The sequence below is a fragment of the Acanthopagrus latus genome, chromosome 24 (assembly GCF_904848185.1).
Source record: "Acanthopagrus latus isolate v.2019 chromosome 24, fAcaLat1.1, whole genome shotgun sequence".
NCBI lineage: Eukaryota > Metazoa > Chordata > Actinopteri > Spariformes > Sparidae > Acanthopagrus > Acanthopagrus latus.
Genome location: NC_051062.1, coordinates 6,854,135 through 6,880,581, shown reverse-complemented (window position 1 = coordinate 6,880,581; position 26,447 = coordinate 6,854,135). Strand labels below are relative to the sequence as shown.

The 26,447-nt window shown below is 46.6% G+C and overlaps 3 protein-coding genes across 4 annotated transcripts; 1 reads left to right on the top strand and 2 right to left on the bottom strand.

Annotated features, from left to right (window-relative positions):
* Window positions 1–1,896: 1,896 nt before the first annotated feature.
* On the bottom strand, window positions 1,897–17,170 carry rp1l1a (rp1 like 1a). The gene is made up of 8 exons (XM_037091461.1): window positions 16,993–17,170; window positions 12,730–12,982; window positions 11,878–12,270; window positions 11,518–11,782; window positions 6,782–11,373; window positions 5,604–6,512; window positions 4,459–5,523; window positions 1,897–3,770 (listed from the first exon to the last, which is right to left on the bottom strand). The coding sequence occupies exons 2-8, from the start codon at window positions 12,961–12,963 to the stop codon at window positions 3,342–3,344; spliced, it is 7,887 nt and encodes a 2,628-aa protein (XP_036947356.1). The 5' UTR covers window positions 12,964–12,982; window positions 16,993–17,170; the 3' UTR covers window positions 1,897–3,341.
* A 1,419-nt stretch (window positions 17,171–18,589) lies between these two features.
* c24h8orf74 (chromosome 24 C8orf74 homolog) lies at window positions 18,590–21,653 on the top strand. The gene is made up of 6 exons (XM_037091528.1): window positions 18,590–18,712; window positions 19,017–19,169; window positions 19,983–20,166; window positions 20,603–20,826; window positions 21,125–21,277; window positions 21,368–21,653. The coding sequence occupies exons 2-6, from the start codon at window positions 19,122–19,124 to the stop codon at window positions 21,587–21,589; spliced, it is 831 nt and encodes a 276-aa protein (XP_036947423.1). The 5' UTR covers window positions 18,590–18,712; window positions 19,017–19,121; the 3' UTR covers window positions 21,590–21,653.
* Window positions 21,654–22,946: 1,293 nt separating this feature from the next.
* Window positions 22,947–26,120, bottom strand: LOC119015483 (L-threonine 3-dehydrogenase, mitochondrial-like). 2 transcript variants are annotated; one of them, XM_037091517.1, is made up of 10 exons: window positions 25,963–26,120; window positions 25,022–25,203; window positions 24,813–24,855; window positions 24,549–24,619; window positions 24,287–24,436; window positions 24,014–24,186; window positions 23,828–23,918; window positions 23,579–23,671; window positions 23,280–23,456; window positions 22,947–23,196 (listed from the first exon to the last, which is right to left on the bottom strand). In XM_037091517.1, exons 2-10 carry the CDS (start codon window positions 25,194–25,196, stop codon window positions 23,057–23,059), a joined length of 1,113 nt encoding a protein of 370 aa, XP_036947412.1. In that variant the 5' UTR covers window positions 25,197–25,203; window positions 25,963–26,120; the 3' UTR covers window positions 22,947–23,056. The 2 variants fall into 2 exon arrangements, 1 of the variants encoding a protein (XP_036947412.1); XR_005073357.1 differs by having other exon boundaries at window positions 23,054–23,196; window positions 23,568–23,671.
* Between the last annotated feature and the right edge of the window lie 327 nt (window positions 26,121–26,447).

The following is a 26,447-nucleotide window of genomic DNA, read 5'->3' as shown; positions in this document are numbered from 1 at the left end:
ATTGAATTTATTTTTTATTCATATCAACATTATACATTCATATATTCATTGCCTTTAGGTACATGATGTTCACTTGGTGATGTCACAGAAAGATGGACAGCCAAACAGACCAATAGCAGCATAGGCACACAGACACACACACACACACACACACACACACACCCTTTTGGTAACACAAATACGAGGCTTTAGTCAAACTAAACAATAATAGATACAGATGTTTTGCCTCGTTCACACTGTCCTGGCTGTGAAAAGTAGAGTTTAGGGAGTAAGCCCCAGAGCACAGCTCACTCAGCTTGATTCAGGTCAAATGTGAGAAAATACTCTTTCGGGTATATTTATTCCAGCATTTTTAAAGAGCAGCTTTGATCCATTCCAGCCTCAATAACAGAATCTCTGATTGTGCTAGAGAGCCACTCACAGAGAGAGAAGATGTCAGGAAACAAAAGACGGCCACTTAACCATGATCTCCCCCTTCATATAACCATGGATACAGTAAGGCATCAGTAACATGCTTCACGCTGTTGTTCCACTTGGCTGGTTATGCAAACCCCACCTGAATCTACAGCTTCTAACACGCGCCTAGGAAAAGCTCTCGACCTGAAGCAGCAGAGAAAGGTTTACATCAACCTGAAATTCATGTTTGCCTCCTGGCGTTTGCTTTTGTGTGTCGGAGACACAGGAATACGTGGTCACATTGTGTTTGTGCAAGTTTTTCGACTGGAATCCTGTTAAAGTATGTGCAGTAAATGGGCTACACAAATGTAACGAGGTAAAGTTAATGAGTTTATACATAAGCATGTTTAGAGGAAAAAAAACACATTTTAAACGTTAATATTCAAACATAACACAATAAAACTACTAAAATATGGTTTGTGACTTTAAATAAAGGTTGAGGAGAGTGTTTATAGGAATTTTTGACCATTCTTCCAAAAGCGCATTGGTGAGGTCACACACTGATGTTGGTCGAGAAGGCCTGGCTCTCAGTCTCCGCTCTAATTCATCCCAAAGGTGTTCTATCGGGTTCAGGTCAGGACTCTGTGCAGGCCAGTCAAGTTCATCCACACCAGACTCTGTCATCCACGTCTTTATGGACCTTGCTTTGTGCACTGGTGCACAGTCATGTTGGAAGAGGAAGGGGCCCGCTCCAAACTGTTCCCACAAGGTTGGGAGCATGGAATTGTCCAAAATGTTTTGGTATCCTGAAGCATTCAATGTTCCTTTCACTGGAACTAAGGGGCCAAGCCCAGCTCCTGAAAAACAACCCCATACCATAATTCCTCCTCCACCAAATTTCACAGTTGGCACAATGCAATCTGAAATGTACCGTTCTCCTGGCAACCTCCAAACCCAGACTCGTCCATCAGATTGCCAGATGGAAAAGCGTGATTCATCACTCCAGAGAACGCGTCTCCACTGCTCTAGAGGCCAGTGACGGCGTGCTTTACACCATTGCATCCGACGCCTTGCATTGCACTTGGTGATGTGTGGCTTGGCTGCAGCTGCTCGGCCATGGAAACCCATTCCATGAAGCTCTCTGCGTACTGTACTTGGGCTAATCTGAAGGTCACATGAAGTTTGTAGCTCTCTAGCAATTGACTGTGCAGAAAGTCGGCGACCTCTTTGCACTATGCGCTTCAGCATCCGCTGACCCCTCTCCGTCACTTTACGTGGCCTACCACTTCGTGGCTGAGTTGCTGTTGTTCCCAAACGCTTCCATTTTGTTATAATAGAGCTGACAGTTGACTGTGGAATATTTAGGAGCGAGGAAATTTCACGACTGGATTTGTTGCACAAGTGGCATCCTATGACAGTTCCACGCTGGAATTCACTGAGCTCCTGAGAGCGGCCCATTCTTTCACAAATGTCTTGTTTCACAGTCTGCATGCCTTGTTTTTTTTTTTTTTAGTTACATAACTTTCTGGCAAAGACTTACATAAGAAAATTGTTTACGCTCAAGACTAAATACGAAGCTAAAGCCAAGAGATGGTTAGCTTAGCGTAGCATAAAGACAGAGGGAAACAGCTAGCCTGGCTTTGTACAAAGGTCCAAAGCTAACAAATTCCTCTGCCAACACCTTTAAACCTAATTAATTAAACTGAATGCCTCCGCTGTATGGTGTTGTTTATGCTAAATATGAGTTAATTATCTTAGCTTAGCTTAGCTGGTATAAAGCATGGAGAAAAGAGGAAACAGCTAGCCTAGCTCTGTCCAGGGGTTAAAAACTCTAGCAACTGTTAAGGTTCACTACTTAACTTGATGAATGTGTCATGGCAACCTCATGCTAACATTAAAAGAAGTAACTACGCTTGGCTAATATAGCCTAGCACAGCACATAACTCCGTGTAGCCTAGCCTATACCACAAGTAGTGATTTTTACCATTTGTTTTTTTTTTTGCACAACATGTACAAACAGTAAACAAGGGGTTCTGTGACTTTTGGACAGAGTTAGGCTAAGCTAAGTTAAGCTAAGCTAAGCTAAGACAGTCTCCTGTCTTATAGCTTCATATTTAAAAGGTATAATATGTTAGTTTAAAACATCTAAAAGGTATCAAATGAAGTTAGTGTGCTAGCAGCGTAAACACCAAGACTCCCCTAGCAGTCCAGCTAGCTGCACAGCTAACGGAGCTAACAGTTATATTTGGAGTATGAATTCAACAGGTGGCTAATTCTTACATATCGCAACCTTTAACATGACAATAGTATCAATCCTCTCACCTAACTGAGAATAACGACATAACAACCTATTCCTTTAAGGTAATCAGGTTACATCACAGAGTGTTAGTAGATTTAAAACAGAAGTCTCCTTTAAAGACTACAGATTTAAGCAGGTAGAGAGCCTAAGTAGCCTACTAGTGAGGAGATGACCTTTTAAAAAGCAAACTGGCTGTCCAAATCCCTGAGGATACAGCATGAGACCAAAATAATAATAACTGACCTGATCTAAGTTCTAACATATCTTTGAGGTACTTCATATATTAATGGCTATGTGATTCAATAAATCATTAAACCTGTGGGCCACTGAACACAAACATGAGTTCACATGATACACCCACGGGTGTCATCTTATACATATACAGAAGATAAATATGCACCCCTTCATACACACAATTAACTTAAAAAAATAAAGATATAACCATAGCAAATATAATTAAATAGGATAAGGTGGTGATTTCAAGTTTCAGTATTCTACACGTAACTCCAACTACACCAGATTCGGAGCGATAAAGTGCTTCAAGTGTTTTCGGTGACAGTTTTTTTTACCCTACATAATTGTACCCATGTGGGGTTTGTGAGAGTCCTCTGACGTCTCTGAATGCACAGTATGGAGTCTGTGAGAGTTAAATGTCATCCAGCTCCACGTCGCACTCCTTGGGTTTGCGCCGTTTGACCCTACCTGGCGACCGGCTCCTCCTCTGGCCGGCACCGCCGCCGCTGGACACGTCGTCAGCAGCCATTTTGGGCACTTCTATGGAGTCCACGGGGTGATGGGGTGATTCTGTGCCGATGTCCTCCAAGGAGCCAGGCTGAGACTCCACGGAGGTCCTGGTGAACTGATGGAGCAGAGCGCAATCCTCCTTTTTGTTCTTCTTCACCTCTTCCTTCTCCTCGACAGTGTCCTCCGCGGCCTCCTCCTCCTCGACTCCGCTCTCTTTCTCCTCCTCGTTTTCAGTGCCGCCATGTCCTGATTCATCGGCGCTGGTGTCACTTGGACGTTTGCAGTCGGTGTCGGAGTCCTCACCGTCGGCCTCCTCTCCCTCGGTCACCCCCTGGCCCCCCCGAGGGTTAAACAAGACAACAGTAAATTATCTCGGAGTGCTAAATTAGATGCTACTGGGGCAGTTAAGAGTCAGTAATTACACAGCAAGAGCAAAACAAATGGTCGGAATCAAAATGAGTTCACTTAATCAGTCCTGGAAGGCTGCAGTGAAAACTGAATTCTTGAATTACAAAGATGTACGTGAGCTTTTGACCGTCTGACAGTTTGCGGCTGACAATAACAGCAGAAGTGCCGCGTTGCTCCCAAACACAACAGATTTGTTCAGTCTGGCTAATTGGATAGCTGGATTATCTTTTCCCACAGGCTTAGACTTAGTGGTCAGGGCCTCAGTAGGTCAGATTCCTCTTTAAGGTATGGAACACTTTAGCCCAGTAGTCATGTTCATGTACTCAGAGACGGTTAAAAATACAGCCGGTGGTGCTTAAATAGGTATTTCATGACTAGAATAGAGGAACATTCCCTGATGTGACCCTACCCTCTCTGCTCTGTGCCTTGTTATACACATTTTTATGGTTGTTAAATTGTCGATATTTAATTATTTGATTACATTTTTTTCTCAGTAACTAATAAATAATTACATTTATTTCATCATTTCAACTGTAATTAGTAACTACATTACATGATGGATGGATATTGACTATTTCAGTCTTCACCATGCTGTATTGGATCGGTCCTACCTGAGGTGAGGCTGTTTCCTCTCCTGATGCCTCCCTCTCCTGCTGGTCACTCTCTCCTCCCTGTGTGTCTTCATTCGACTCCCCCTCTCCGGTGCCGTCGTCCTCTTCGTCCCCATCCTCTGCCGAAGCGCTGACGTTTCCCTCGGCGGACTCCTCCGCCAGCGGGGACCCTTCGTTTGCGGTATTTTTCGCAGAGTCGTCGTCCTCCGTATCCCCAGACGGCTCTTCTTCTCCACTTTCTTTGCCGGTTGTTGTTTCTTCTTCTTCTTCAGGCTTAGAATCAGACACCTCACACTCTTCCCCCCCTGCTTCCTCCTCCTCCTCCTCACCTTCACCATTTTCAGTCGTCTCTCCTTCACCTGCTGTCACTTCTCTCACTGTCTCCTTGTCACTCTCTTCTTCCTCTTCCCCAGTTCCGGTCTCCCCTTCAGCCTCTGCGCTCTCTTCATCACCTGCCGCCTCATCCTCACCCGTGTTGTCACTGGTTTCCTCAGCATCCTCTTCTTCCTCCTCAGCTCCAGCACACTGGCATTGACACTGTGCCTCCTCTTCCTCCTCCTCCTCTCCATGTTCAGATGTCTCCTCTTCCCCGGCCTCCTCACCGCCTGATTCTCCCTCATTCTGCTCCTCGTCGCCCGCGCTGCTCTCCTCTTTCTCCCCCTCCATGTCCTCCTCATCCTCCTCTGGGATCGTCTCTTCTAAAACAATAGCAGCTCTGATATCCTCTTTGGTTTCATCCTCCTCCTCTTCCTCCTGCAACACCTCTAAACTCTTCACCTCCTTGTCCTCGAACAAGCTGTCACCTTCCTCCTCCACAGGTGCTGGTGGATCAACTGCAGGCGCCGGGCTTTTTTTCAGCTGCAGGATCTTCAGGAGGTCGAACTCCATCATCACTGGCGCTTCGGCCGCCAGCGGGTTCGTCTTGAGAGGCCGGGCGGCCATTTTCTTGCGGACACAGGCATCGCAGGGGCAGTACTCGTCCTCGCTCCGCTGGTCGCTGAAGTCTCCCGTCGTCTCTCCGTCGCTGAGAGAGTCAGCCGTTTTCAGTGACTGTTTTTTCATGACCTGAAAAATAAATCAAACGTGATCTATCTGCATTTCAAGCAGCAGCACACATGGAGATTTGGGATTTGTGGTGGACTTACCCTCAGCATTTGACGCCTCTTCTCCGTCGTGGTGGAGTCCCCGGACAGGTTCCGTCCCTTCGGCGGCTGGGGCGACCTCCCCAGTCTGCCGGCACGACTCTGAATCTTCCTCATCTCGCGCTCGATGCTGCTCTGGATGCGCCGGCTCACCTCGTCCCTCAGCTCAGACATCATGGTGTTCAGGATGAGGCTGTCGTCTAGGTCCCAGCGAACCTTGAACTCTGCCATGGCGTCGACGTAGTGGCTCATGAACTGTTTCTCCAGCTTCTTCAGGAGGTGCAGGATCCACACCGGATCAGGGTCTTGGGAGGGCTTTTTTGACAAAGGCGCTCGTAGGACAGTTGGCGGCGTGCCTGAGCTGGAGTCCTCTGGCGTCTCTCGTTCGTTATCGGTGGGGGATTTGGAGCTGTCGTTAGCGGAGCTCTTGTCCGATGACGAGGGGTTCTCAGTGGCTTTGGGGCTGTCCAGAACTGTACTTTGCTCTTCACTCTGCACCTGTTCCTCGGCTAAGTCTGTCGTGACTTCCTGTGGTTCTGCCTCAGCTTTCTCCTCCTCCTCTCCAGCCTCCTCCTGTAACGATCCTGCCTCATTTGCTTTGTTTTGCTCCGTTTCATCTCCACCTTGATTCCCATTCTCCTTCCCTGATCCGCCAGAGCCACTGCTCATGTCCACCCCGGATGACGACCTCGGCGGAGTCACCTGATCTTTTCCGACCTCCTTTGCCTCCTTGGCATCAAAGTCCCTGGGCTCAGTGAGCCAGAGGGACTGAAGGATGGTCATTATTTCATCGTAGCGCTGGCTGCGGTCCTTCTCCTGGTTGCAGCCGGGGTCGATGAGCTGGAGCTGGGCCAGACAGTCCAAGAAGCCCCTGGCTGATGTGCTTAGTCTACGACCGTAAACTGGAGACACCTACAGACGACAGCAGAGACAGCAACAGATTGTATCACAAACACAAACTGTCTACCTTTTGGCTCGGAGCGTAAGTGATAATGGAGGTAAATCTAAATGTTTGTAAAGATGATCACCAGGAAGGAAAAAAGCAGAAACAATTTTAGATGGTATTAATAGCTCGGATTGATAAAATTGTTATATTTTTTTTGTTATATTATATATAGCCTGACCCTTGATAGCATTTGATAGATTTTGTTATGTACATGATGTGATCTGCGTTAACTCACCTCCGGCATGCTCTGACATCGACCTGTAGAAGAGCTCAGCAGGACTTTCATCACGGCAGCTGAAGAGTGCCAGTTCCTGGGCAGAGTCTCATCCCTCAACAGGGGGCGAGGACCCGTCTCCTCGGCATCACCTGGAGCTGGATCTGAACTCTTCTCCTCTTCTGCTTCCTCAGCTTCTTTCTCCTCCTCAGCTTCTTTCTCCTCCTCAGCCTCAACTTTCTCCACCTCATCCTCCACTTTCTCATCTCCGGGACTCTCCTCCTCCTTTGCTGCCTCTTCTCCAGATTTCTCCTCCACCGCCGTCTCCCCCTCTTCCACGTGCAGCTCATCGCTCGGTTCTAGCATGCTGCTGTCGGCGGGAATGCTCCGCAGCCAGTCGCTGACGACCTCGTTGGGCGAAGCGTTGGGCAGACAGGCAGGCGTCAGTCTTGGCTCCTCCTGATCCAGCTGGTGCCTGCTTCTGCGACTTTTCTCGCTCCTGGGCTTGTCGCTTTTTTTGCTGGCGTTGGAATGTCGGCTGTGTGGACGCGCCGCAGCTAAGACTTCCTTCAGCAGGTCGGCAGCAGACAGAGAGTGAGACAGGATGCTGTCGCTGCATGTCTCCACTTTGCTGCATGGTCTGGAGCTGGCTCGCAGACAGGGGGCACCGTCGTCTTTCTCTCTGGCCTCGCTAGCTGGTCTGCTGACCGCCTGCTTTTCAGAGTCATTATTTCCCGAATCTCCAGCAGTCGTTTTGGCTGCATTAGCATTTTTAATGCTAGCTCTTGATTTGCTGCGAACTTCAGCGCCTGCCGATGAGGTCTTGTGGCTAGCTTTTGTTGTTGAATCGGACTTCACACTTCCTGTTTCGAGGTCAGCTCCTGCTTTGGTGCTGCTGCTGCTGGCATGTTGCTCTTTAGGATTAACGTCAAGCGTTTGAGCCGCTGCTTTGACGCCACAGTTGCGACAAGACTTGTGAGACCTGTTGCTTTTTGATGAAACTGCACTGGCTGCTCTGGCTGTTTTTTGCTCCCCACCTTCTTCTCCTGGTGTTTCAATAGTCGGGATATCGACTGCCGGAAGATTGTGAGACTTACTGCCATTATTGTTGGACTTTTTAGACATGGCAGAGCCCCCTCCCTCCAAGTTCCTATTGGGGACATCGGGAGTCTTTACTTGGGACTTCATCTCAGTGTTCACGTGAAAAGAAGCACTGGACTTGCCGCTGTCTGAGTCAGCTGTTTCGTGGTCTTCCGGCAGCCCGAGGGAGACTGACCCTGAGGAGTTTCGACTGAGTGGTTGCTCGGTGCCTCCCGATTCTCTCCTCTGTCTTTTGGTTGAGGATGAGAGGATGCTGGCAGCCCGCTCAGAAGGTTCCTCGTTATCTTCCCTTTTCTCCTCTTCTTCCTTTTCTTTCTTTGCTGAAGTGGCTCCACAGCTACACTTGGATTTGCCAGACTTGGATGACTTGATGGAGTGAACTGACAAGGCACTGGGTCCTCTCGTCTCTCCAACAGCAGGACCAGGCAACAACTGTTGGCCAGTTGATTGAGGACTGCTGGGGGGTGTAGCTGGAGCTTTGGGTGACTGGGTCTGTGGGGACCTCCTGGGTGAGAGAGTTTGACCATGAGAGTGTTTAGAAGATTTTGTGCTTGGTGCACTTTCTTCCGCAACCTCCTCGTCTGCATCAGCTGCTCCGTTACAATTGGACCTGCGTGATGAGGCAGACGAAACACGAGATTTGCCTGATTTAACCGACGCGGCGCTCGGCGCTCTCTCCGTTGCATCATTTCCTTCCTTGTCAGCTCCTTCTGTTATGTTAATGGTGACAATATTTGGATTTGATGACCCAGATTTCTTGCTGGCATTTGACCTGTGGGAAGATTTTGACTTTACAGACAAGGCACTCGCACCTCGCTCTACATTTTCCTGCTCTCCCTCATTTGTCTCAACAGAGGGACCATCGGCTTCATTTGGACTTGGAGACGCTGTGGTTCGGTTTGACTTGTGGGACTTGGAGGACCTGGCAGACATGTGCGATTTCCCCGACATGGCACTGGGGGTTCTGTCCTCCACCGCTGTCGCTGTTGGTTCTTGGGCTGGAGAGAAATTTTCGTCCCCGTCGTCTCTATTGTCCCCTGTTTCAGAACTTGCTCCTGCGTTCTCATTACAGTCAGATTTATGAGATTTAGAAGACGCTGCACTGGCGGCCCTCTCTTCATTTCCCTCACTCTCTTTCTCCTCAGCTACCTTTAAGCTTGGTGAGGCTGCAGTCTCATTGCATGACTTTGAAGACTTAGCGGACGCGTTAGATTTAACTGACCTGCTAGACATTTGACTTGTTGCCCTTTTCTCTAGATCTCCTCCGGGTTCTGGTCGGGGAGAGGGTGACCTCTCTGAAGCTTTGCTGGACTTACTGGATTTATTGGACTTGGCAGACAGATGGGACTTGGCTGACAGGGCACTCGCTGCTCTCTCCTCCACCTCCACTGCCTCTTCCTGTCCTGTTGTCTCCGCGACAGCCTCATCAGCTGCATTAGCATCTGGAGAAACTGCTTTTACACAATGACTGCAGGTGGACGTCTGAGATGTGCCGGACTTTGCTGACACATTTGATTTAGCTGACTTAGCGGATTTAGCCGACATGGCACTATCAGGCCTTTTTGACTTGCAGGACTTAACAGAGAGCGCGCTGGGAGCTCTTTTGTCCGTCTCATCCTCTTCCACAGCTGTGTCGTCAGTTGGTGTGGCGACCTTAATACCTAACTTGACTGAGGCATTGGTCTTGGAAGAAGCACCAGATTTGGCTGACAAAGAGCTCAGTGCTCTCTCCACAGCATCATCTCCCTCTGCTTCCTCTCTCGCCTCACCTGTGCAGCCGCAGGTGGATTTGTGAGACTTGGCCGACGTGGCACTGGGGCTTCTCTCCTCCTCTTTTTGCTCGATTCCACTACAGCCAGACTTGTGTGATCTACTGGACTTGTGACTTACGGCTGAGGCCGCGCTAGGAGCCCTCTCTTCTTCTTTTCCCACCGCCTCAAGATCTGATGCCCCAGACATAGAGCTCGATGCTCTGCCCTCCTGGACGTTTGACATCGCAGAAATGCGGCCATGGGCAGTGAGGTTGGTCTTGTTGGATTGTGTTGACTCGGCTGACCCATCCGAGCCGTCGTCATCGCTGCCATTACTGGCGTTCTCTTGGGTGAAGAGAGGGGTGTCAGGCTTTGGAGAGGCTCGGGGGGGATGTTGGGACCTCTGTGATGCTCTACTACTGGAAACAGAGCTGACCCCACGTTTGCAGCCTCCACAGTTATGACACACACTGGATGCACTGGAGCCTCCTGACAGTCCTGTGCAACCAGACAGGCCACTCACAACCCTCCTTATCTCTTCATCCTCATCATCTGCAGCTCCCTCTTCCTCTGAGGCTGGGATCTTGGCTTTGCTGGACCGGCAGGAGGCTCTGCTCATTCTGGAGCTGGCAGCTCCGTCCACCTCCTCTGCTCCGGCTGCTGAGTGTGGGGTGGCCGCTCCGCAGTGACAGGAAGAGGCTGCCGACACTGCCCTGCTTCCTGTCTCTTCCCTGCCCTTTTGCTTGGCGTGTTCTGTAGAGCACCCAGAACCTGCAGACATGTTACTTGCTGGTTTGTCATCCTGGTGAATCTCAGATGTTTGGGATGGGGACGGTTCATTGCGATGACTGCATTGTGAGGCGCTTGGTGGCAAGTCATCGTCCTGGTCCTCTTTCAGTGACTGCAGGACACGAGAGGAGCTGCTGACTGCAGACAGTGGACGTTCGCCCCCTTCGTCCACCATCAGCTCATCCTCGACTGACTTGCGGGAAACTACCTCACTGCGGCTGCAGCACCGGCTTACTCTGCACACCTCCACACGGGTGTCTCCGTCCTGCTCCACCTTAACTCTACGCTCAACCTGCTCAGTGACACACATCTCCTCTTGGACCAGTTGGCTCTGCTCTGAACCCGAGCCTCCTCCGCAACTGGAGAGTCGCGCTCGACACCGCACCACCCTCCTGGAGTTACCTGACGAGGAGGAGCTCGAGGAGTGCGTCTGCCTCAGCACAGTGTGGGTTTGCCTGGATGTATGCTGGGGAGGGACAGGATGGCGTTGGTGGCTGTGTGCTGGGTTTTCCCACAAGTCGTACTGCTGTTCCTGTCTCTGGTGGCAGCAGGGGCAGTGGCTCCCATCCGAAACCTGCTGCAGGGCCTCCACGCCCTCTGGGTCGAAGGATGTGGAATCAGGGTCGGAGCAGCTCTCTGACTGAGCCTGCTGCAGGTAATGGGGCGGGGCCTGGCCCAATGGACAGCATTCATTGGTCAGAGATGGGGATCTCTTAATTTGCGTGGACCACTGGAGGGTCTCGTCATTCTGGAGGCGGAAACGCACCCTCATCTCCACTGAGAGGCTGCCGTCTTTGTTGACCAAGACCCGCTTTTCAATGTCTTCGTTGGAAACATCCGGTCTGGCCTGGGAATAGGCGCTGACGCCGTTGCTGTAGGACTTCTCTGAGGACAAGGAGAACCGGGCGGAGCGGGTTGAGGAGTCCGAGCGAGGGTGGATGATGCTCTTTTTGGTTTCCAAACCAAAGTTAACTGAATTAAGAGAAGAAAAGCAAACATCAATATAAACTGAGTTGCACTTTTTTTCTGACTCCTTTAACTCATGTTTTGGGTACATACTCCCCTAATGGTGTTTATCAAAATACATGTGCATTTGTTAAAGATTAAAAAACGTACCGTTTTTCTTGCTTTCATGCCCTTCACTGTACTGACTGGCTCTGGACTGAGCTCCATGAGGTGGGGATCTTCCACCTTGAGTAGCAGGGGATCGAGCCCCGTTTCCAGGCGTCCTGGGGCCAAGACTAGGTGACTTGGTGCCCAGACAAGGCAGTTTCTCCTCTGAGCTCTTCCTGATAAACTGTATCAGCATTGGACTGAAGGCCTCCCGGCCGACACACACCAACACGCCGGGACAAGTCATCAGGCTTTGCACGCTGTCAATCTAGAAACAAATCACAGTGTCAGACACCTCCACCACACAGGGCATCATCTGTAACACATAAGCCTCCATGGGTTCAAAAACAGGAGACTTCCTACCCTGCGTCCCTCTGCAGTGTAGAGTTTGCGGACATGAAACTGCATCACCTCGGACACCTCATCAAGAAAGGCCCTCAGGCTCCTGGCTGACCTCCTGCTGAGCACCACGCTCCTCCTCATCCCCGGCTCGCTGTTCTTTACCAGCAGGATCCGTCGCTGCCTGTAAGGCGTGTGGCCGGGCGGTGTTGCAGACAGGGTTTCAGGCCGATGGGGCTTGTGGCTGTGATGGTACCACATGTTCTGCCGTTTGCCGGCTATCTCCATGTTGACTGGCTTAGCCTGCCGCCGGTCAGAGCAGAGGTAGCAGCCGCCATCCTGGAGCTGCTCCAGGTGTTTGATGGCGTGGGTGCCACGGGGAGTGGTCACGGTGCGCACGCCAAATGGCAGGGGCACCTGTACATGGACACATAAGCATATGCATATGATATCTGAGCTTGGGCCTCTTTGCAGAGTCTGAAATTCTACTTTTATTACAGAGCCATGTTTCCTAACTGCGTTTTGCTGAATTCAAAAAGCTTCCCAAAAATGGAAAAGCAGTACTGTTGTTACATCTGAACCCCACAATAAATCAGATTGAGAACAATATGAACACTAAAATTTTGTAGCCTGGAAAGCCTGTTGGAGAAACTAACAGTGATGTTAGCCTGTTAGCTTCAAACTTCCCAGACTATATTTTAATGTGGTATAATTTTCCTTAAAAAAAGAAAGGATGAATGTCTCTCAGCGGGTAAAAAACAGAGGAAGCAAACAGCAAATTCTCTTGAAAATGGTTGAAGTGCAGAACAGCTGCATCGACACAGTCAGCATCAAAAGACACCTCCACGTCAGAGCTGTGAGACCTGTCACACTAACCTTTTGGGAAAGGTCGTCCAGCAGGGCGTCGAAGCATTTGAAGCTGCGCTTGTGGACCGCCATCCTGATGCCCCCGAACTGGCTGTCGCCGCTTTTATAGAAGGTGATCCGCTTGGCCGGGGTGGCTGTGGTCACTGTGGCGAGGCGCGAGTAGGAGGGCGCTGGCTGGGAGAGGGGCGAGGCATGTTTAGATGGGGGGCGGGGGTCCCACATCTCTGCCCGGACTGACTCCATGCTGCGATCTCACACACACCTGTGGGAGGCACACACATGTCCAACACAATCGAAATATTCAAACAAGTTGTCACTAAAACATTTGCAAATATCTTCACATTTAGACCACACTTTAGTGGTTTATCCACCGAATGCCTCGCCAACCTTTCGTTTTTCCGTTCGAGCTTTCTAATCACACTCGCAACGTCATAGCCGCTAATCAGGGTGTTTGACTGGGGATTCAGGACAGGACATACATTAACGGGACTTCCTGACGCATAAGGGTGTTACGTGTGTCGTTGGGCTACAGCAGGGGAAAGCATTTCTTACAAAATCAATCACGTAAAGTTCAAAATAAATGACCTGGTATATGACAAACCTGAAAGTGCCGCTGTCCTGCTTTTTGTCCTGCACTGAAAAGCCTTAAACCTGACAGAACGACCTCTGCTCAATTTATTCAATGCTGGGAGAAAAAAAAAAAATCAATGGACTGACACCAGTTTCTTATCAGCAAACAGCCATATAATGTAAAAAAAAATAAAAAATTAAATACAGCAACATGTACGTCTCCATACTGTGCATGTTAAAGGCTGAGCTTCCCACAGTCTGCTATATTTAGTGGAGCAGCCTAACACACATCTAGAAATCCTATTTGGAGAGGACAAGAAAAGTTTCTGTCCTGCTTCTGAACAGCTTGCGTAATTCCCTGATATGAGAAGCAATATCAACACTCCTGAACGGGTGCATGAGATGAAGATGAAGATCGAGGCTGGTTTACTGGGATGACTTTCAGTAGCCCATGCAGAAAAAAGGTGAATGTTATCAGCGGGCTTAGCAGGCTTTTAAGTCGCATGAGGCTAGACTGCAGGACAGATCACTGCCCCCAACGTGATGCTCTGCTTCTTAATCCCTCTGTGGCTCTGTCTTTTTTAACCACCTCACACCCAATAAATATTCATCCTTTGCACGTCTGACTTTTTCCTTTCAGGGGAACGCAACAATTCAAACGATTGTTAAGAGGCGTGATTTTGTTTAAATGAGCCTTGGCAGCGAATTGCCGTTTTCCAAGGTGACAGTGCACAAAGAAACAGTCCCTGAAGCTTACACTCTCTAGCTTTGATTGAGGTAATCCTTTCAAATGATACATTTGAAGTGCGTGGTGAGGACAGGTTAAGCTATTTAACGTCACATTATTACAAAACAGTGTGATGACGGAGGATATTACGAAAGTCGGCCTGCACACTTAGAAGATTAAGAACTCGATTTTCACTTCTTTTTCCCTGCCAAGGCCTCAATGAAAGCAGACATTTATATTCAGGGACACGCTCATTAACCACAGTATTATCAGCCTCATTTACACTCCTTTTGTCGATATTAAGATTTAAAGGGACACTGTGTAGTTTTGGAGAAGAAATTCAAACTCAGACTTTGCATATTTGCTATACTAATGAGGTAATAACACGGAAAGCTTTATTTTCTCCATAACTGATTCAACAAGCTGTTGAACACTGTTTGAAGCTAGAAAGGTGGCAGGGTCCGCCACATATAAACAAGACCTAAGACTTTTTAAATCCTCACATGAGAACTTAAGAACAGTTTCTGACACTAATTTGACCAAAGTTAACAAGCAGACTCCATTATTACACCAGTCTATCTATCTATCAGGTGCACTACTCACGTATTTAGGAAACATGGTCCAAAGAGATGTAAGAAAAATAAAAAGGAATAAAGTTGGAGGGGATCCGTTCCAGTCAGATCAAGAGTCAGCACGGTTGAGTCATACACTAAGATGTACAGCGGAGACCCTGGCTCTAAGGGCTCGCAGGGTAAAATGGCAGTCTGTAATCGGGCTCACCGGAGAGGGAGGGAAGGAGAGGACAGGCAGGAGGGGTAGGGCTAAGGATAGAACCAAAAGCCTGCTTAAGGACCTGTCTGTGTGTGTGTGTGTGTGTGTGTGTGTGTGTGTGTGTGTGTGTGTGTGTTGAAGAAGGAGGAGGGGGGTTGTTATGGTGAAGTCAAGATGGTGGCGAGGCAGGAGAAGAATTGTAATTCCAATTCAACTATAGATGAACGTCTGAAGGAGACTTTGGCAGACTTGCTTTGAGCCGTCTTGCTTTGAGTTGTATAAATGGAGAAGCAAGTGGACAATTCTCCAATGAAAAGACTGTGAATTTTTTGATCTTCATTAAATCTTCACACATGGGCCTGGCCTCTGGTGGTGTGTTTGTACAGTGTGTGTGTGTGTGTGTGTGTGTGTGTGTGTCCGTCTCTCTGTCTTGTTCTCTGGCGCACACATGCATGGCTCCACCTGGGGAGGATTGTAATTACAGGCAATCTGTCTGACAGCAGGGCACCTTCTGTTTGGAAATCACTGCAAACACCAACTGCTCCTGCTGAACTGCGTCACGAGCAAACTGGTCATTAGAGGAGCAAAATCGATGACGGCCGCTTCGTCATCGCAGTGCCATCAATATGATGCTATGCTGTGTGTAGTTACAGTTGTTTTGTTTTTTTTACACATCTTGTTTTCACTGTTCTTCAAATGTTTCCATGACAAAAAAGCTATTTGTGGGCACAACAGTGGAATTATAGCTGCGGAGGTGTTGTGTCAGGTAGCCTGCACTGGTGCTCACCCCAACAGGTGCACAAAAGAGAGAAAGAGGAGGGAGGGGGAGATGAAAGTCTTGACGAGCTGTCGTCAGCAAACAGGTGAAAGAGTGTCGGGCCTTCAAATAAATCAGCAAGAACCAAAAGTCCAATATCTGCCTGAGAAAGTGGCTGCAGTAGGAGAATTAAGTGACATGAGAGAGAGATACTGAAGTTGATTACTTACAGGTGCTACATGGGAGAATCTGCCGGTGCCTGCAGGCAGCATGTCACCAGAGTAACCGCTCAAATGCTGCTAGCTGTAGCTGCCAGTAGCTCACTTAGCCTTGAAGCTAGCAGTCCGGACTGTGAGCATGGAGCGCCAGGACAGGCTAGCTGGTTGACATGCTAACTTCGGTCGATATCTAACATAAGTTAGCCCAATTCGCCATTCAGCTGACAGACTGGACCAATATAACATATTACAATGTAGCAATATTAGCATTCATCTCGAGTGATGTTCCTGGATATCTGGTGGCTTTAAGTCCAATAGTTGCTCTTCTTTTAGCTCCTGTTTTGGTCTCCGCGCCTTTTAACTGAAACCTTAACTGACGTTACCTTGTTGTGACAGTCCTTCAAATGGTCTGTTATTGAGAGGAAAGTCTCCTGTTGTTCAGGGAGAACACGAGAGCAACGGCAGCACTCTTAACAAAACAATCCACTGGAAGCATTTACAACGTCCTTGAGTAAAATATTACATCATTCAGTTTTATGTAACCCCTTATTCCATCAATCTGCATCTGCTTCACAGCTTTGATGAGAGTCAGAGATGGGGGGAGTAGGTGGGCCTCGGAGAATTCTGGGTAGACAGGAAGTCAGGGATGAGTAGTTCCTGTGCTGACAGGTGAAGCACCAGGCAGCTGCAGGAACATGTTCGGTTCTAATGGGGGGTATTCCTTATGGATAAATCAAGGGAACCGTCAGTTCTGCATTGTGTCTGCTTGATGCCGCGCAACTTCATCCTGCACTGACTCAAAAAACAAAACAAAAACAAAAAAAACCCAATAAAACTCCAGATTTCTCTTCGACACTGACTGATGCGCCTCACTTTTTCCTTCCTCTTAAATCGACCAAAAACTAAATGAAGTTCTGTCAGTGCTGAAGCCCGAGCGCTTCAGTCTGCAGGACAAAAGTAGAAGAAAGCAAAGGAGAGATTATACTTCTCTGTCTCTCATCCCATTAACAGGTGTGTGTGTGTCTGACTCACCTGATCCTCACAACTGGATCACACACACACACACACACACACACACACACACACACACACACACACAAACATATCTACTGAATACATTTGTAGATTAATACATATGCAAATAATTATGAGTCATAACTATTTATAACCATGTTTTGGGAGTTTCAAGCTGCAGGAGTTTGAGGCAGAGGACCGAGATGAGTTCTTACCGATGTGGACGCATACCAACAGCAACCGACGCGAGATCAATGGCCGATTATTGATCCAGAAGGAAACAAACGAAGAGGATTCACGTGGTGAGACGTTAAAGTCCGACCAGCAGCAGCAGTGAGCCTGGACCGACGTGTGGTGCCCCGCTCCGTCAGACGCATCGGCCACAGCAGCGCGTCGTTCCCCCCGGAGAGCTCAGATATGAAGCGCATGTTCAAACACGCGTCAAGGCAGCGGCGTCAACACCGGAAGTGCACCGATACAGACTTCCAAATTAATGTGCAACATCCGTGTGTTTGGATACATCTGTCTCACATTTACAACCTGCAATTAGGTAAAAAAAAAGAAAAAAAAAAAGACTAGTCAGAGAGCAACTGTTAAAACAGAACTCTAAATCCTGATAATTAAAAATAAATAATAGCAATAAAAAATGATAATTCTGATTTGAGATTCTAGGTTGTTATATTTTAAGGAACAGGAGACTTGAAAATAATTTACAATATCAACTATCTATGAGTGCAATAATCTGTGAATATAGTATTTGCTGCCACTCCAGGCAGTTATTGTACACTTAAGGCATCTACATTTATTTAATTCATTACTAGTTTCTTTGCAGATGGTATGCTTTATAAGTGTGGCATATTTTTTAAGGTATTTACTTTTTGGCAATCAGATAAAACAAACAAACTAAAACACTGACTCCCATATTCAGAGAATTGTTGAATACTGAATCTGGTAGTCGCCCATTGTGTACAGTATACACATACAAGGAATTATATGTATAATTTGGTTTTACTTGTATCATTGATATTCAAGTACATTTGATGTCAGATGCTTCAAGACATCCAAAATAATATTTCAAGACAACTCTAATAATGGAACATGGTCAATCTTTAAAGGTTTTTGTAATCTTCTATAAGGTTTTTGTTAACTGGCAGAGAGACATATTAATATTGAAGTCTGAATCTGTTCTATAATAAAGCCTGGTTGGATGAATGGATCAGATGGAGCATTCTCATGCATTTTTAATTTTTTTTTTTTTTTTTTTTTTAGATATAACAAATACGATCTTTTAATCCAACAAATCAAGATCACTGATCCTAAAGTGGGTAGATTACTGGGTATTTTATAGTACTATCGAATATTAAGAAGAGGAGGGGTACTTTTATAGTCACTTTTAGAAACATTAATCTTATTGATAAGAAAGCTGAAACCCACATTTGATGTATGTTGTTATAAAAGCGCATGAACCCATTTATTTTCTAAATATCCAACACATTTCTGTCTAGTATGTTTTGATGAATTAATTCTAGAGTCACATCTTGTGTCATAATGCACAATAATATTCAAAAAAAAGAGCTAAAAACGTGTTTTTTTTTGTTGTTTTGTTTTGTTGTTTTGTTTTGTTTTGTTTTTTTGCAGACGTCTGGTAAATCAGATAATCGACCTTTTATTTTTTAAAGTCCATGACCGGAAATGTATTGCTGATAAAGCTACCTTGACACACTCCCAAGCCGTTATCTTTACATTAGAAGCCCCTCTTACCTCCGAATTATGTCTTGAGCAACCAAAGGAGGAGGAGGAAGAGGAGGAGAGGCAGACAAAGAGAGAGAAGAAGAAGAGGAGGAGGAGCAAGAGAGGAGAAGAAAAGGAGTGGGATTCATGTTAAAGAGGATTAGACGCGCTTGAGCCATCTGTGTTCCAGCACTGATAAGCCTCGTTACGTACATGACAGATCAGTCACAGCTCGGTGTTCTCTAATAAACTAACTCACTAATGCTAACAGTGTCTGGAAGCTAAAACCTGTGTATTTCTCTACTTCTCACAGCCGGAAACAACATGTGTCAACCAAACTCAGCATGCTAATTACTAAGTGGTTATTTTAAAATATCTTCTGCATAACTAATTAATAAATATGATGTGATTTATTCATGTCCTTTTACGTCAGGCGATATGAAAGAACCCTCAAAATGAAGCCTCTTTGGACGTAGAAGCTGAAATCTGTGTCCGGACATTCCAACAGGTGCCACACGTCGTACGTGCATGCGACGCAATCACGCTCACAGCGCCGTGCGGGCTTGCGTCCGTCTCCCATGGCAACCAAGTGTGCTCGAGTGGTCTATCAAGGATGGATTCCCTTACACAGAGGGAAATAGCGCTGATAGCGAGACTGCAGGTAGGCGGCCGCCCAGTTTACACCTGGAATATGACGCTTATCAATAAAGACAGGAGGGTTTGTCAGTATGGTGCGTACAAATGATGCCAGGATCACGAACTTTATCGACCTAAACATAAATTAACCGACCGGAGAGATGTTGACCCCTAACTTCCGGTTATTTCATAATGTGGTCCAGCTGCTTTACTGGGATGAATACTGTTTGTTTTCCTCTGCAACTTTTCAAAATAAAATCTTGTACAGCCATAGTTAAATACTTTGCAGATAACAAATTACTTATAATGTGGTAATGAATAGAATCTGATGCATTGTTGTAAACTACACAACTCTATGAGTTAAAATCCACTTTACTGTCACACCAACTAAAGAAAGTAAGCTAGTAAGAAGAGATGCATAGTAAATATGAGTAATCTCAATAAGCAACAGTACTAAATGTAAAATGAAGCATAAAAGAACAAAAATAATACCAAATATGATGTACAACAAACCTAAATAGTCGCTATAGTGATGCATTTGTATCAGCAACAACAATGTGTGTACTGTACATATGAGTGATTAGCTAGTTAGCTCGATTAGCCGTGCATCTAGTGGTCAAGACTGGGGGATCAGGGCACCAAAGTGTATGTATTTACTCAGCTAGCACAGGAATGTTGGAACAGTTACCAAATTTGCTAGCTGTTTAGCATGCCAGCTTCAGTAGATATCTCCTCAACACAAAACAAACATGTCACAGCATCAAAACCTTTGAATGCAGAACTCATCACAGACCTGGTTGTGTGTGTGTGTGTGTGTGTGTGTGTGACTGTCTGACAGAGAGAGGCTGGTGTGCAGAGGCTCAGCAGTCACTTCTCATGGCCCGAGTTCTGCGACGAGCGACGGCACTTCCATCAGGAGTTCGTTTATGACGTCGCCATGTTCGCCGCGGCCCGTGGCTTCCCCTGGCCCGACGTGATCCGGGCTGCTGCGATGGCCAAGGGCATCTTCCCACAGCTGGATGGTCAGAGCAAACAGTGTACTGTGCATGCAGAGGCCTTGCAGGTGACGCAGTGCTTCACCTGGAGGTCATGATCACACACCTTTAAAACGGCCAACAGAGAGAGTACTATGTTTCCTGAGACTGAAAAAAAGCTTTATTTACCAGTGATGTTAAACAGGTCACTCCCTGTACCCAGTGACTCAGTGTGTGATTATCTTTTTTAAAAGAAAATGCAAGGCAACGCATTAGTTATGATGTAGGTCAAGTTGAAAGTTGAGTGAGTCATTCCCTGTGAGTCTTAGTAAAACATTCTTCAGGCTGTATTATCAACGCAGGTCCATTGCATTTAGGTCTTAGGTCTTCTCAAAGCCACAGAGCTTAAATTTGATTATATTTTGCAGGGGTTTGGTTTCTTTAACATCGGGCTTCTGGACCATTACTGTCTTCTCTCCATCAGGCCTCGACGTAGCCAAACTGTTGTCCTTGCTGAGAAAAGTGCTGCCTGAGAGTTTGCCAGACCTCGCCTCTGTCCATCGGCACGAGTTCACCAAGTGGCTCACAGACACCTGCGTCACCCGGAGGAGGCTTTTTCAGGCGGCGGTGGGTGGTGCCGCGAACTTGTCCATCGCTCGGCTACACTTGGAGGTGCATTTGCCGCCCACGCCATGTCCTCTAGCACAGGTAACGGAGCCCTGCTAACTTTGGTGATCTCTTGACTTTCCTTTTGAGCTTTTATTTCAGGCCCTTGGAAATGTTTGTTGACTTTGTAAATATATACCATGGAAGATCATTTCATGTATACTCAGTGTATGGTAACATTGGATGACTGAGGGACACTGACGGAGCTAGTAGCCGCCATGGAGCCGAGGGTTTCATTATGGCTGACCTGACATTTAATGCATCGGCAATCGGGGCTTGCATATCGATTGACGCTGCAATGAACCTCGCTGCTGATCAGTAAATTGTGTTTTTGCTGCAGGGCACAGATGTGCAGGAGTGGGAGCGTCGGCGTCGCCTTGCTGAGCTCACCTCAGTGTTGCTCGAGAAGGAGGAGAAGCTGAGAGTGCTACGTGATGGCTCGAGGGTCACACTAAGGGAGATGGATTTCCCTGAGGATGAGCTGGATGAAGAGGTGAGACTCACTGCAAGACTGAAAACCTGTGAGAGCATTTGGGAACATCTTTAATGAACTGACCAGCACTGTGTTTGCCACTCTGTGTAGGGGGTCCTAGCAGTGGTGCGTGCAGCCGTGAGAGCCACAGAGGACCAGATGATGGCGAGCCTGACCCAAGAGGCCTCCCTGCTCAGTGACATCATGCAGCTCAAACTGCAGCAGGCAGCATTGTCCACCGGGGGGCTCCACAATCCTTTTAGGACACATCACACTGGCTCTCGCACAGGCACACCATCAGAGACAATGCAGCGCTCAGCAAAAAACAAATAAACAGGACTGAGGGAGTCTGGAAATTCTGGACATCAGTGAATAAAGTCAAGTCGAGGAACTGACAGTTTTCAACTTTCTCCTTTGTGAATGCAACTTTTCATCACCAAACACACCATGATTGTGAGTGGAAATGAAGATAAAGTCATACAAACTGGTTTCGAACAAGCATTTATTTTCAAAAAAATCCGACAGAAGACAGCTGCATTATAAATAACATAAATATATTTTAAAAAAACAATCGGAGCTCTGATGCCCACTCCTGTTCTACACATCTCTTTCACAGAGTAAGTCATTAAGCTCTATTCTCCTGCATTAATTGATTCAACGTTCATAAATAGTTAGCACCCAGACAGCAGCCTCTAAACAGAAAGCAACAATAAAAATAATTCAAATATAAAACAAAAATATTAAAAGCATCTAGTGCAAATGTCAAGTAGCTTTCAGAAACTATTCTTCTTTAAATTAAACTTCTTCTTAATTTTTTTTTTTTTTTTAAACAACTTACAGCCTTGCTATGACTATCACATAAAAAAACTGCATCAGGCAACTACGGTTAAAGCACATTAACACATGTAAACTAGCTTGCGTTAACAGTTGCTATAGTAACAGTACCCGAGGTGTTTCTGGTCACAGTGAACACGGTGACAGGCTGGAGTGCATCTCTTACTCAAAGCCGACTGGATTTCAAGCATGGCCCCTGAGGCAAAGCATTCAGCTGCTACAGATGACAGACGTATGTTCATCGGGCTGTCATCAACATCACATAAATACAAACATAAAGTACATTCAGAAGAGTTCAGTGACTTCAACCAAACACAACAGTGATTTTGCTGGATTGATGGACAAGAAGAGGAAAATGAGACACCAGATGGACGGATGTGGAGGAAGATGTGTGCAGACTGACAAAATTAATCAAAAACGTGATCTTGATTGGTCTAGCATGTTTTATGGCTCTGATAATCATGGTTATATCTTGGTTTCACTGTCAGATTGGTGGCCATTATTTGATTTTGTCAATCATAACACCCTTGTCTGTTGTTTTGTTTGTTATCAATTTAGATCTTAAGATTTGATTATTTTATCTCACTAGAGTTGCATGAGTTTCATGCAGGGGCTACTTTCTTCACGTATCACTGTACAGACGAAAGTGTGCAAATACAGCTCAGGTGAGGGGGACGCAAATAAAGTTTACATCGCGTACTGTCATGAACTTGAGCCTCTGCACGAGTAGATGCACACTTTCTTCAGCTTGGCGACAGAGTGCAGATAGGAAGAAATTGGTAGAAAATAGTTCCTACATGAAGATGCTCACAACAAGGTCTGTGTGCTGCACACAAATACAGTCTAGATGGACAAATGTCACTACAATAAGAGCTGTTTAATTTTTGGGGTGAACTTTCCCTTTAAGATGCAAGTCACACACTTTCAAGTAAAGCTTTGAGTGGCCGCAAAAATGCTACAAACGGCTCAGTTGGCCTGTGCCAGCTGGTTGCCCGCAGTAATATGTGTCAGCATGGCCTGCACCAACTCTGAGAGGTCGTACTCGTGCTTCCAGCCCCAGTCCCGCCTCGCAGCGCTGTCCTCTAATGCCATCGGCCAGCTGTCCGCTGAGAGGGGACAGAAAATATTCGCTGTTGTAGTCAATGATTACAAAGTACCATCCCTCCATTTAAACTCACAGAAATCTCACCTATAGCCTGTCGGACAGGATCCACATTGTAGGTGACCTGGAAGTCGGGCAGGACTTTCTGGATCTCCTGGGTGAGGTCGTGTGGCGTAAAGCTCATGGCGCTGATATTGTAAGTGCGGCTGGGAAGTGTTTCTGCCGGAGCCTCCAGGATCTCCAGAGTGGCCCTGAGACAGTCATCTGGACAGAAGGAAGAGGAGGAGAGGGAAGAAAAAGACAACAAGTACAGTGTGAATATCACTTGGAAGGTTAAATGTTGATAAGGAAACAAACAAACACAATTTTACATACTATGGTATTACCAATGTACATCATAGGAAGCCGTGTGTCACTGCGCAGGTAGCATTCAAAACACCCGCTCTTCACAGCTGCATGGAAGATCTGGACAGCATAGTCTGTGAGAGACCAGTAACACAACAACGAGTGTTATGTGTTGTAAGCTTAAAGGCAGATATTATCAAAGCTAGTTGTTTCCCCCAGTTTCCAGTCATCGTGCTAAGCTAATCTATCTAGCTACCAAGGCCATTATCTTCCCTCTCAGACCTGCTTACCTGTGGTTCCTCCTCCAGGCTGGGAGTCAGCCGAAATGATGCCTGGATACCTGAGGCAGCGGAAATCCAGCCCGTACCTGTGGTGGTAGTACTGAGAGAGAAATACACAAAACCCTGGGCTTACAGGGACAGTCAAGAAGAAACGTAGGAATGTATTCTGGGTCCATGAGAACGCACGCGACTCACCTCCCCCATCAGCTCTGCGTGGACCTTGGCGACACCGTAGATGGTGCGTGGTCTCTGCACACACAGCTCAGGCGCGGGGTCTCTGGGTGAGGACGGACCGAAGGCACCGATCGTGCTGGGGACAAACACACGCAGAGCATGTTTTGTTGCTATGTCTAATATGTTATGGAGACCTACGAAGAGAGAGAAGCTGTGCATAAGTGTCTGGCTCTAAATGCGGTCGCAACGGACCCTTAAAGAATCTTATCGTCACAGAAGTGTGTGAGTGTGTACCCGTGATGTTGACCTCCTTGGCCAGCGTGACGTTGCTCTCTCCCACAGCCGACAGCACGGCCGAGTAGTGAACCAGCCAGCTGATGTTGTTGTTGACCACTATCTCCTCCAGGTTCTTAAAGTCCAGGATGTCTGAGAAGATGAATGGACCTGTGGAGGACACATATGAACACTCTCTACCCACTCATCTGTGGAAACATTAAGCCCAAGAGCCTAGTTTTAGCCCATATTCCACAGATAAGATTAAACAAAAAATACACACCATTATGGTAGACATGGTTGGGGGGTTTCCTGATGTCAGACAGGATCACGTTGTTTTTTCCAAATTGTTTCCTGAGGGTGAGACATCAGCACGATCACTTCTGAAGAGTATAATCATCCAGAGCAAAACAGAATGCCTAACCCTGAACATTGCTTTATTTATCAGGGCTTCCTTCCTGTCTATGTGTCCTAACTCTTCACCTAGAAAAATTTGATACTGAACATGAATATGCAATTAAAAGAGTACGTTATGTAGACACCTTACCTCAACAACTTGGCAAGCCCCACCCCTAGCTGGCCAAGCCCACCTGAAATGATAAAAAAAAAAGAGGGAAAAGAAATAGAGAGAAACATTGAAAGTAAAATCCATCCAATCAGGAACATTTAAAGAGAGAGAGAAAGAGAGAGGGAGAGAATAACTGCCTTAAAAACAAAAAAACATGGCGCAGACTATGACACGGTTCGAAAACCAACCGGTGATGAGGATTTTAGGGTGGTCGCTGTCAGGCCAGGATGGAGGAGGAGTTCTCCCGAAAGCTGCGAACCGGTGTGGGGATGAGCTGATGCCACGAACTGCTGTCATCAACACCTCCCCACTGCTCCCAGAGTGCTTCAGTGCACCCCTCAGCAACTGTGTCACCAGCATCATACACCTCCTATGAACCATAATGTGCATTAACAGCACCAATGACAGGTGTACAGTACTTCTCTTAAGTAGTTTAAAACACTGTGGCTGTCACAACATATTTACCATACATTTAAGGTATTTTATTAGGAGTAAGCAGTTGGTGCAGTCTATGTAGACAATACCCTACATTTAAATCCTAAAACCAAGACCCATGTCAGATTAGCTTCTTGGAGCCTTCTGCTGACTTGGTCTATAAATAAACTCCTTCATCTATACTACAGACCACCCTTAAGCTTGTGAAGGAAGATTAATTTAGCCAAATCCAAAAGGTTAACCTTGACCCGTGCAAAAACAAGGCAATCTAGCTTGTAGCCCTGCGTACAGTGCAGAAGCATAACGAAAAAAGTACCCAAACAATAATTTGGCATGTGTTGTCTATTATTTACGAGTTAAAGACGTGTGTGTGTGTTTTATAACTCATGTCCTTCTCTGTCTTAATCAACATCTGTGCTCAAACAAAACAGGCGTGGTTAACTAGCCTGGTGCTAAGATAAGTCGTCCTGCTACCTGCCAGGAGCTGATAAGCCGGCTGTCTTTAAAGCCGGAGCAGCTAACATAACATACAGGCTAACGGCAGCCTAGCAATGACTTAACGCCAAACGTCTGACTTTAGCTAACGTTAGCTGAAGCATTCATGCTTTATCTGCTCTAATGGCTGAAACGCAGCAGAGCCGAAAGTTGAAATGGCCACCTTGAGAGGCACGGTAAAAACAAATGTGTTTCTTACTTAAGTGTGAACCCGAAGGTAGAGGACGACCTGACAGCAGTTTGTGATGAAACAGGACAGTCGCCGCGTGGCTATGGAGGAGGCTCCTTGCGCTGTGATTGGCTCACAGCTCGAGAGGCTTGACAACCGAGACTGGCAAATGAAACACTAACTTCCTGCTTAGTTTACTTTCAAAATAAAGTCCTAATTCCAGACAGAGTGGTACAGTTGCCGTTTATTTTGAAAACAGGATGCACACTTGATTCATATCAATTGTCAACCCGTCACACTGTTTCCATAACAACCATCAGAAATGTTCATTTTTGAAAGGGGAAATGTCTGAACATGTACTTCCTTTTCTAATATTTTTAAAAAAGAAATGCATTTTACAAAATGGCTGCTACAGGGCATCGAAACACATGTTGTCAATCATGTGAGACTCACAAAAGACTCATGCAATGCATCATTATTTTACAGTTTCCTACTAATAAAGTAGGCCACATCAG